Source organism: Wasmannia auropunctata, unplaced genomic scaffold (assembly GCF_000956235.1).
Source record: "Wasmannia auropunctata unplaced genomic scaffold, wasmannia.A_1.0 LD335989.1, whole genome shotgun sequence".
In the NCBI taxonomy this organism is placed as follows: domain Eukaryota; kingdom Metazoa; phylum Arthropoda; class Insecta; order Hymenoptera; family Formicidae; genus Wasmannia; species Wasmannia auropunctata.
In genome coordinates this window covers 366,416-378,625 of record NW_012026901.1, presented here as the reverse complement: position 1 = coordinate 378,625, position 12,210 = coordinate 366,416, and the positions used below count along the sequence as shown (strand labels likewise).

Sequence of the window (12,210 nt, the reverse complement as noted above, 5' to 3'; positions counted from 1 at the left end):
CTCATTCCAAAAGATTGAAAATACTGCCACGCGGCCACTTGAATGGCAGTATTTTCAATCTTTTGGAGTGAGATTCACTCCAAAAGAGTGAAAATTCACTCCAGAGAATTTAGAGAGTAACCTTCCTTGCACGAGAAAAAAATGAATTAGTATATACCGTCATTCACATACAAAAAATTAAAAATTTATAATTTCTTTTTCATTAAAAAAATGAAGAGTTGCTATCGAAAGTTTAATATGTATTAAACGTACATGTCAAATGTTGATTTAAAAAAATTCTCGAATTTTTTAAATCAACAATGTTGATTTAAAAATTCGAGAATTATATAAAAGATGAAGATTTCCCACTTCTTTCCCGTGCTGTGGAGAACATCAATGCTCTCTCGCGAGAGTGAAAAGCTCTGAAACCTAATAACACTATCTTCTCTAGTAATATGTCGTAATGTAGCGCATTCATAATACAAAGCAGAGAAATGGAAGAAATGGTCAAAGAAAAACGGAAGGTCCATCTCTCCCCGCGCGACAAAGCCGTAAACTCTCCAGCCACGCTTTTGACCCGAGGATGTCCCACCGGTGGCTGGATGGGCCATAAATTCTGCTTTTTGAGAATTTGTCAGACGCATAGCTGCGTCGATCCCCGCGCCAAAGTCCTCCTCCGTAGAGAAGTTGAAATCCAAGGCGCCTCAATAGCGACTTCCACCATCACCTGTCGTTTAGAGAAATATGTCTGCGCCGCAGCTTATTCCGCACGGCGGCACAAATCGAAGAGCAAGGGGAAGCGAGGCGGCCACAATAAAAATTTGTCACTGCCACATTTGACGCGAAAACTGCCTTTCAAAGCTTTCGCTTTCCTTCCTCCGATGTAACGAATCGGCCTGAATTTTCCGCTTTGTTAGGTCTTTAGGCTCATTCGACAAATGGTGTGCGAATGATACGTTAGAATGTTAGATCCTTCGTTCTCGAAGCAAATTGTGAAAATTTGCAGATGATTAATTCTACGTTCGGCTTTTGGATTATTTTGCGTTCGAAACAGTGCGACGCGAATAATACGATTAATATGAGTAACGTAACTAGATAAGGGATATATTGAAATACTTTCCTTTCTTAATTCTTACGTTTTACGAAGCGAGATCCAAAGTTCTATCTTGATCAACAAAGATTCTGCAGGACACGAAAGGAAAAACGTGCGGGAGAAAGCGGTAAAATACGAGCGATAGATAGAATCTAAATCTCAATCGGAGCTAGAGACGAGGAACGGAGACTGATGAGGAAAGATGAGGGTTTTACAAGTTCTGCCTCTTACAGGTTAGGACTAAAATCCTGGAAAATGGACATAATCGTATGGAAAATCGCATGACCTGCGTAATCCCTCCTGTGTCCCTTCGGATTACAAAGCCGATAAACAATCAGCGTTCGTAAGAAACAGGCCTCGTGGCGGAATGCGATAGTTGTTCGCTTCGTGAAAGAGAGACAAAACTCCGAGATAGGAATGTGTGTGCCACTCGGTTTACCGAATCCTAGAAAAATATTTCTACGGCGAGGAGACAAATCCTTAAAAATATTAAGAAACGTAACTTAACGAGAATAACTAACAAAACTGTGTTTTTCGTGGAATAAGAAAAGATAATGTGGCAAAAAAAACAAAAGGTATACAATTAAAAAAATAAACAATTAAAAAAAGATCGGGCCTCATATTTTTCTTATTAACCAAATTAAGAATGTCATCAATAAACTCAGTTTTTGTTAAGAATAATAATAATAGTAATAATGATTTTTTTTTGCCATTGCAAAAATATTTCCAACGAAATTATATGAAAAAAGAAACATATAATGTAAAACTTCAGAAAGAGCTCAACAAAAGTTAACGTGATACAATTAACAACGCATGAAGCTGAATTATTATTTCACATTAGACCGTTAAGCGCCAACAGCTTATGCGCACGGAACATAGTAATATATTGCACGAGGCAAGAGAAGCAACTCGACAATCAATCATTTCTAATTGTTATTGACAGAAAACCAAGAGACTAATTAATCACCCGCGTAAATCACGTTACTCCCGAGTTTGCCTGTATACGCAGGAGCTGTACGTGCTAAGATAATATTTTTGTGCACGTCCGAGCGAAGCGAAACGAAGCGGAGCTGAGCCGAGCTGAGCCGCGCTGGTCCAGGTGTGAGAAAAGCGCGGCGCACAATGAAACGTCACTCTCGCGTCCATTGAAGGAAGCCTTCGCGATCCAATGTGCCCACCACCCCTAAACTACCGCGCGCCGCCTAGATGAATGGATCGCTCGGGCCCCCCCCCCCCTTTTCTATTTCATCGTGTCGGGCACAAGCGCGAGGGATGCAACCCGGCTTTCTCGTTCCTTTCTATACTGACGTTTTTAGCGTCACGTATATTTCACCCTACAATCACCCGCCGCGGACAAATACCCTTATTTGTACACATCCTGTGCATTGTGACGTAGCGCGCGGCACCCATAGACACCGCGACTTCCGGCGGGTAACGGCGGTACACAGTTCGTTCCTCCCCCTCGCCCCTCTCCGTTTCCCTCCCCCTTCATATGTCTTTTATTTTTCTTCCCCGATTGCGAGGATGGATGGAACAGTTCATGTACCTGCTGAGCGAGAAGGGCGAAAGGGGAAGGGGAGTACGCAACGAATTTTCTCGATGTAATATTAAACTTCGAAGGGCTCGTCGATCATTTGATCCACAGTACGTCCGTTTCCGTTCAAGGACTCACACTGTGGATCTTCTCCACCCACTTTCTTACATTAAGACTCCCCAGAGGACTCCCCGGATGTTGGATAGGCGGAACGCCTAATTGCGCTTAAATTTCGTGACCGTGATGGTAAGGTTGAAGCGTGACCGTTCTCTTCCAAGAAATCCGAAAAGCCGAAGACTATTATTATCTGTAATATTAGTAGTAGCGTATTACAAATATAAATAATTTGTAGAAATTTATAACTTTTTGTATAAATGCCAAACATGGCAAATATGGCTCTCAGCAATTTCTGATTTAATAAAATAAAATTTTTTAAAAGATATATATTTATATTTCATAAATATATATTTCAGATGTCTTAATGTGTAAAACACAATAAAAAGTCTATAACTACAATTTTTTAATGTAAACACAGAAAATATTTCATAATTAATTCCTTTTCTTAAAAAAATTTTTGGTCATAAATCGAGCGTACAAATTTCTTCGAAAAAAGGGACGAGTGTAGAACGCGCATCTAGATGATGCAGCAAATATCGTTTCTGCCATCTTCACATAATAACTATACACTCTCTGGGGCCTATCGTAATTATCTACGCTCTGGTCCACGATACGAGATCTCCGCGCGGCATATGGCCCAAAAAACGCCATCTTCTTTCCAACTAACCACTTTTCTACCACAATAAAACTAGCCATTTGGCGGCACTTGGATACGAATCGAAATTAACTTTGCTTACGGGACAAATTAAATTTCATTCCTCGTCGCTCATGAAATCACAACAATTTATGACTTGCAACAACGTAGAATTTAATATTAATTAGAAAATAATAACAAGAATTTAATAACAATTACGATCAACAATTGCACATCGAGAGTAATTTATGTTAAACTTCTAATTGCAAAATATCTTTGTTTTTTATATTTCATCTATTGCGTGTTACATATTTTCAGCTTAAAAAGTTATAAGAATAAAAAAACTTAAAACTCATTGCCAGTTGTATAGAGAATTAATGGTTTCTCGTCTTTTGTTTGGTATATCCTATTGTATTGGTGGAAAATGTTTTCAAGAAAAAAATCAAAGAAATTTTTCAAGAAATACCATTAATTGTTTCCTATATTTGAAATTAAATCATCGATCAAAATCATAAAAATCATTAGTCATTTTACCATAAAGAAACTTATTGTTAAGTGCTACATCAATTACATCAAGCGTTAGCTTGATGTAGTTGATGTAGCATTTTCGTATTATTTATTTAAGTTTATTAATTTGTTATTTGTTGTTTCGCAAAGAAAATTCTAATCCAAGCAGCGAAATACCCGCGTCATCGCGACTTCAGCAAACTGGCCTACATTTCATGTAGGCCGAATAATTCGGTCAGGATTGAAACCTCGGGGCAGGCCATATGCTGAGAGACGACGTATAATTACGAGGGATGCTCTTCACGGCAACTCTGTAAGGGTGGGGACCCACGAAAACCCGGGGAGCGCGCAGTGGGGGACGCGCGGTTATATAAGGAGGTATCCGAACCCTGAAGGACCGCAGTCGCACCGAAATTTCGCTTGTGAAACCCACGCCGGTGGCCCTCGTGTCCCGCCGGCATCGATCTGTGATCGATTAGACCGCGAGATATAACCTCGGAGTTTTAATCGAAAGAAAGTAATAATAGTAATTTTGTGGTGGAAAAAAGTGAGGTTCTTTGTTATCGAGGATGAGGATGAAGATCGCATGGCTTCCGGCGCTTATATTCTGCGCGACCTTGGCCCTGGTGGCCGCCAGCCTGGATCTCGGGCCGATCATCAAGACTGCGCAGTGCCGATCGACGTGCCTGCGACGTTACATGAACAACGGCTATTGCTCGAATTTAGATAAAAGCGAAATAAATGACTGCGAGGAGGTAATTAAGACCGTTTTACGATCATTGCATCGTTCTTTTACAGTCCTCTCAACATTCTAAAGAATTTTCGATAAGATATAATAATCAATATGATATAATTACGCACAAGAGTTGCTCTCAGAAAAATTCCAAAGATAATAACAAAAAGATAATATTATACTTGTAATTCCTACAATTTATTGATAAAATGATTGAGAAGCTAATACTCAATGCGATATAATTACGCACGAGAGTTGTCCTCGGAACAATTCCAAAGATAATAACAAAAAGATAATATTATACTTCTTGCAATTCCTACAACTTATTGATAAAATGATTAAAAAGCTAATTTACGATTCTATTATTAGAAATATTTAGTTAATGCGAGTTTTGTGAAGTCCAACTATACTACACTTTTACTGCAAAATATTTTAGAAATTACGGTAACGCAAAATTCGTTTAATCTGCATTTTGTCAAACTTCAGTTAATAATAAAATAAAAAGGCAAAAGATTGGTTGCATAAAGGAATAACTATTTATAATATGCAATTTTTTTGTGAGATAAAATTCGGAGTTTCCAGTATGTAAAGAATGTTGCATAATATATAAAGAGATAACTCGCAAGAGAATAGTTTTTCTCATAATTTCAAGATAATTATTGATTTCAAATTTACAAACATTCTAATAAAAGTATATCGTATTAGTGTATTAAACACAAGAATTTGAAAGGTATCCCAATAATTAAAACAAAAAAAAGTGTAAAATAATCAATAAGCGAGCTTAATTTATTACCTCCTATAAATTTGCGTTGGAATAAATGTTCTAAAACCTTTAGTCTATCTACGATTTGAAATTATATATTTAAAAAATACATTGCAAATTTTTTTATGTAAAGATTTTCTATATTATAAAGATATTTTTACTTAAAAAAAAAAGAAATTAAAAGCACGACGTAAATCTCGTGTACATCCGCGCGCGGCCAAGAAAGGGGCACCGATCGCAGGCGGAAATCGGATGAGATACCAATAAATCTTTAGGTGTCGATTTTACGGGGGAACTGAGTGCCATGGAAAATCACCAGGTGTGGTCACACCATCCCTTGAGCACATATGGATGAGAATCGCAGTTAGAGGGACTCAGGGGACGTCCGACAACGCGCGCGCGAGGGCGTTGCTCATTTTATGCTGAAGGGGGTGTCCATTAATTTCGGGAGATCCATCGATTCCGTGTCCCGCGAGAACGTGGGGGCCGAACGTACAAATTTATGCGCGGACCCTTGTGACGAATACCGGGGGGAGGAGGAGAGAGGCGAGGGAACATCTCCGTATTAGAATAACAGCCTGCAGAGAGGGCGGGAATAAACCCTTAACGAACGCTATACAGTCACGTTCTTTTTCTCCTTCTCGAGAAAGGAGGACGATCCATCGCACCGACGATGACATCGAAGAAAAGAGGAAAGGTCTTTTCGCAATTTAATATAATTGTTTTAATCCTAGGGGAATAATAATTTTTGGAAGAAAGAAATTCGTTAAAGTCTCAAAATACTCGTGCATTAGCAAAAATTTGTACGTGAATATAGGTATATGTTATGTAATACAAAATGCGAGGGAAAAATAATGCATTTCGAAAGGTAGACTGTCGTTATCAAAATATAATACATAATTTATAATATTATAAATAATAATGAAATTGTGATATCTATGCTTTAAAAATTGAAATAAATAGAGAAAATAAACGGAAGATAAAAAATCTTTTTAATGATAATAATAACAATGAAGTTAATAAGAATGATGATGATAATTATGCATTTTTTTTAAATATCTCTTTAATATACTTATTTGTTACATAATACAATTTATAGTATAATTTATCGTGCATCGACATTCATATATATATTCTAAATTTGGTCGAAACGAATCAATGTTTATGCACATGTGAATTCACAGGAGAAAATCTTTTTCATCCCTTTCACGCTAGTTGTCATGACGACGATATTGATTTATAGTTTTTAAGAAGTCTGAAATCTGAATTCTGTTATTCTTTTTTTGATCGTCGTTTTCATTCACTTCTTTTACTGTTCTCGTGCAATACATGTCCCGAGTTAAACTCATGTGTGAAGTTACTTCCGTGACTCAGGAATAATATTATTTAAAAAATATTCATATACATGTACAAATAATATATTACTCTTTTCCCGTCCCCTAGCAAGTATTTTCTTTCCTTATTTCATTTTTCCTCTGGGCCCTGCACACTATTAAGTCCCCATTCTTCTGCGACAAATATTCTAACTGACCGCTGCTCCTTTCGTCCATTTATTTCACTTTACGAGCCCACCGACGGATAAACGAGTCATTGATTTTCAGATTAGGATGACACTTCTTGTTTTATGACTTAAAGCAATGATCGTGACTCGATAATTCGAGCCGATTGTGATAGAGCACAGATTGTAAGATCAGTGGACTCGACTTGGCCAAGAAAATTAATTGGCGCCAAATATTTATCGATTATGTAAAAAAAAATGGATTGTGCGGTATATATTTTAAGCAGAAATGTAATTAGCATTATTTGTAACATAGAGAAATGTAATTATTGGATTATCACGAAGATCTCGCTTGGCTCTTGGCCCATCGTTATTATTTATTTTAAATTATAATTATTGTATTAATGATACAAAAATGAAAATATACCCCTTGGGTCCCGAATTTCTTTCGGATCGAGCGAGGGAATATCTCGACGTGGCTTTCGGGAAATGTCATTAGCGAGAAACCACGGGGCCTTTCGTTTCTCCGAAGCGGAGAATCGGGCTTAGCAAGGGTACGCGACGAAGAAGGGTAATCGAGAATCGGAGGAGAGAGAAAAAAGGGGAGGGACAGAGACAGGCTATGGGAAAAAAAGGGGGAAAAAGAATTTAGGAACAGGGCGAGCCCGCTCGAGAGTCGGTACCCCAATAAATATGAAGACAACGACAACGACGATGCCTGTTGTGCCCGGAACAGGTTGGAGCTAATTCAGTTCCCCTGCCTCTTCCCCTGCCCCCCTCCCTTTCCCACCTTCCTCGCGGTGTTTCACCCTCTTCCTCCTCCCTCGCCTCTTCTTCTCTCCTTAAATCGCTCGATTCAACGTTTTTTATTCTGCCCTTCCTTCTGCATCAAATCCCTTCTCTTCATTCTCCCTTTAGTAACTCCTCTTTCTTCTCGTGCATCCCATGCATGCCGTGAGAGTTTTTTGTTTGCCGCTGAATCTCTCCCATCTAGACTTCTCAATCTTTTTTAAAAAAAATTCAAGAATTGAAAAATTAAAAAATTTGAAACCTAAAAATTTGAAAATTTCTAAATATTACAAATTTTGGAATTAAAAAAATATAAATCCAAAAAGTTTGCTATTAAAATTGAATGAAAAATTGAGATTTTTATTTTTTTTTTTTTGCAGTGCTGGGACACTTGTGACATCCTCAGTCGTTTGGAAAAAGAACAACGACACAATACGTGCATGCAGCGCAATTACAAAGTAAGTAAAATAAACAAAAAGTTATCATTCTTTTGTATTTAATCTGTGTTTTATTTTTTTGTATTTCAATCTTTTTTTATTTAATTTTAATTTAGGCAAGTCATATACAACTGACAATTCTACGTTCCGTTTTGTTAAATTCGTCAACACCTGACATTCCATTCCGGCTTGAGGTAAAACGTCTAATATTATAGCATGAGTATTATATCTATATACATTTATATTTATTACGCAATATGTTATTAATTAGTTCATATATTTTATTTACAATATATATCCATTTTATTTTATTCTTTCTAATTCATTTCTTTAATTTATATTTGTATTAATTGCATATTTTTATTTTACTCTTAATACTTTTATATAAAAAATATTTTTTATAATAAAAATACAGATAATTAATATACCGTAGCAAAATCTCAAAGATTTTTCTTCGCCTGTATTGCGACCATTTTTTTCTTTTAAATCTTTTCGAAACGGATTCGCGCGCAGTTTCATTGTCAGACCGTAGTGTTTGATCGCGGCTTCGAGTTTCCGAGCCTTTTATGGGTGTGCAGGTAATCTAGACCGATCTTTCTAGCCCTTCATTACGTCTCGGAGCGAGGGTGCTAGTCGTCCAAGCGCGAGGAAAATCTCGATTGTCGTTTGAGGATAACTTTCGATTCTCCGGGAAAGAAAGGACGGTCTCGCACAATAAAAATAAAGTCTGGTAGAGGGCAAAATCCTTGAAAACGGTTACCTGTCTATCTTTCAGGAAAATCCAATCGCACAGATAATGTTAGCATAAAAAATCGGGATCTTTCAAATATATAGAAAAAAAGCAATTTATTTCTTGTTCTTTTCTTAGATTTTAATTTATTACACAAAGAAGTTAAGATTTATAAAGTGTTATTTAATCACAAAAAGAATAATTAGTAGAAAGAAAAATTCAATTAACATGTAAACCTTATTATTATCTCGACTAATTCATGCAAATTAATATCACAATGTAAAATAGATATGGTACATCTGTACTTATACTTTGTTATGTAATCTTATAAATGTTTTTCTTTTTCAGTGCCAAGGTTGCGACACTGCGTGCAAATTTTTTGTGTCACGCGGGATGGAGGAAGACAAATATGAGCCGACTAAGTTACCAGCTCCCGAAGAAAACGAAACTATCCATTTGAACGATTACGATGTTGCCGTATTAATGCAAAAGAATTGGGAAGGAATATGGGAAGAAGAAAATTATTATTACGTTAAACAGCAGCCTCCAATGATACCGGGCGGCTGGGTCATCGTCGTCACGGACGATGGCGTGGTCAAGCACTACAGGTATATTTTGTGTAACCTTTATGATATTTTCACAAAGAGAAGATAATTTCACGTACAAAAAGTCCAAGCAGAGATTTCATACTTGAGACAATTACGCTTAAAAGTGCCAATTGAAACCATTTTAATGTAAGGTCCAATATTCACGGCATTAAAAACAATATACATATTGTTTACTATCACATTTCTGTTGTTTGTGATAAATTTGTTTCAAAGAAATGCGAATATTATAATCGAAACAATATTCTTCAAAAAATTATTTTTTTTCTAACTTTTAAACACGATATCTATTAAACTTTCTTTTCTTATTTATTTTTATCACTGATAAAATCATTATTATTACAGTTGGGAAAAGTGGAGGCCACAGCTGCAGTTGCTCAAAACCGGTGGTCCTCTCTACCAGGCCTATATTGTGTGGCAAGACTGGCAAACTCAATTGAAGAATCAACGCAAAAGGGTTCCTTCAAAATACTATAAGATCGTGTTGGAGCGTCGGGCCATGAAAGAGAAACAGTATAAACCGTCCTTCGTCGTTACCTGGGAGCAGGAGACGGGAGACGGTATTATGGGCAATCAGGTAATTAAACGTTTCACAAGTGGATTCGAATCTGAGTCGACGTAATTTCGATCTCTTTATACGACAGTTTCGAGAAACGAAGTAGTACTTTCAAGTAGATTCACAATCAGATCCGTTACAATCACTTAAAGAAACAAAAGAGATACAAACAGAATCAAGTATCTTGCGAATATTATGTATACTATCGTAAAACAATAGTTTTTCGTTTATTTTCACATTTATATGTTTAGAATTTTCCGTGAAATTATGGCATCTTTTTGACAATAAACAATAATAATTTGCAAGGATCAAAGAGAATTAATATAATGTATTTACTAAGAATTTTAAGTAAAAAAAAATCGAGAAGAAAGTAGTAATAATGAAATAATTAAAGTAGTAGTAACAGTAGATAATAAAATTATATCTTTGATAGTGATATTAAAATGATTAAAAAAAAGAGATTTCATTTCTTTCTAACAATAAAATACTAAATTTTCAAATCGCGAGTATTCTTAAAAATAACTTGTTTATATTGAGTACTTTGCAAACGAATAAAACTGCACTTTCTGTAAATAATATGTTTGAAACCTTTTTATTAAATAAAAATTTAATATTTAAAATAATTCCAATTCGTATATTGAAACTTGATTTTATTTTTACAGGTAACGGAAAGCGAGTCGGCACAGATTTCCTTGCCGTGCGGTAAATATTTGGTCAGAGTAGCCACCAACAACGGTCCTGGTAGCTACCCGATCGTCGTCGACACTGGGGCCTGCGAGATCCCCGAGATATCGATCTGGGACCTAAAGTACGTCATGACTAACAGCGACATAAAACTTTTGATGTTAACCATTTCCGTGGTAATGGGAATCTTCTGTTCTCTTACTTCTCTGTATTTATTTAAAAAGTATCGAATAAAGAATGGAAAAGAGAGCAAGATGGAGGAGGGACACTTGACGAAGGCGAAGAAGGAGCTGATGAGAGAAGGAAACCTGAAGAATATGCAGAAGAAACTGATGAAGAGGTTGTGCCCCAATTACAGTCATTCAGTCAATCAACCGCGGGTCAAAGAAACGAACATGAACGTTAACGCGAGTGTAAAAAACGCGAATGCGAGCGCGCAAAACGTGAAATGCGAGAACGCAAATGTAACTCAGAAAAGCTAGCTCCTCTAAAAAAGAAACTTGATGGAACTTTTTCTTCTTGCTTAATTTAGCGAGAACAACTCAGGGACTTTATTTGCTCTCGTGAGGGAGTGCAGGTCTTCCGCCTTCAACAGCGTGCAGGATAAAAAGATATCTCACGTTTCTCTGTTACAAAGTTTTTATAATAGGAAGAGTAACGAATCATCTCGACATTTTTGACGCACACTACCCATATTGTGTCAAAAATTTAACGATGAGGATTTAAAAAAAAATCGTTTACCTCGTAGCAACAGATAAATATAATTGGATTTATGATTCGAAAATTTTAAATTAAAATTCTCTTGTGGAATAAAGTATAATAAGTGTAGATTTCATTGAGCAATATAAGATGCAGTAAAAAAATAATTTGCACGTACTGTCTTTTCTCAGAACAATTTTACATGAGAGAAAAATATGGTAATATTTGTTAGAGTACGTTATTGTTGATATTACATATAATTGTTAATATTAAACTGAATCTTAGAGATAACGGGTTCCTCTTTAGGCAAAAGTGTCAACAAAAAGAGACAAAATGTGTAAATTCAAATGCATACATTGCGTATTGAATATTATACTATTAAACTGTTTGACATTTGTGTAAGTATATTTTTGTAAATATTTTGTTATAAATAACTGTGTGTGCGAAGGCCAAGAATGTCGGAAGATCAAATGTACAAATGAGAGCTTAGTATTATAAGGTATACGAATAGTAAATAAGAAAGTAGCGATATTAGTTAAAATATTACTCTTGGATATTTTTTCACATAATGAAGTACATGAACACAAACGCTGTTCTAACTCAATGCAACGAATAGACTGAATTCTAAGAGTTCCTATCGCCGAAAATTGACAAGCAGCATCGAACTCCAAATATTTATTTGTAAATAAATAGCTGCAGTCCTGTGTATATATATTTGTATTATATAATTCAAAGTAAAATAAATACATGTCAAAAACAAAAATTCTCTTATTTTAAATTATATACATACACATATAGATATATGTATATCTTTTATAGTATTTTATATAATATTATCAAAATTACTTTATA

At 35.8% G+C, this 12,210-nt stretch overlaps 1 protein-coding gene across 2 annotated transcripts; it reads left to right on the top strand.

Annotated features, from left to right (window-relative positions):
- Positions 1 to 4,264: 4,264 nt before the first annotated feature.
- On the top strand, positions 4,265 to 11,168 carry LOC105454030. 2 transcript variants are annotated; one of them, XM_011696352.1, is made up of 6 exons: positions 4,265 to 4,619; positions 8,028 to 8,105; positions 8,201 to 8,278; positions 9,163 to 9,422; positions 9,765 to 9,996; positions 10,638 to 11,168. In XM_011696352.1, the coding sequence occupies exons 1-6, from the start codon at positions 4,434 to 4,436 to the stop codon at positions 11,139 to 11,141; spliced, it is 1,338 nt and encodes a 445-aa protein (XP_011694654.1). In that variant the 5' UTR covers positions 4,265 to 4,433; the 3' UTR covers positions 11,142 to 11,168. The 2 variants fall into 2 exon arrangements, with proteins under 2 accessions (XP_011694654.1, XP_011694655.1); XM_011696353.1 differs by lacking the exon at positions 8,201 to 8,278.
- Positions 11,169 to 12,210: the final 1,042 nt, after the last annotated feature.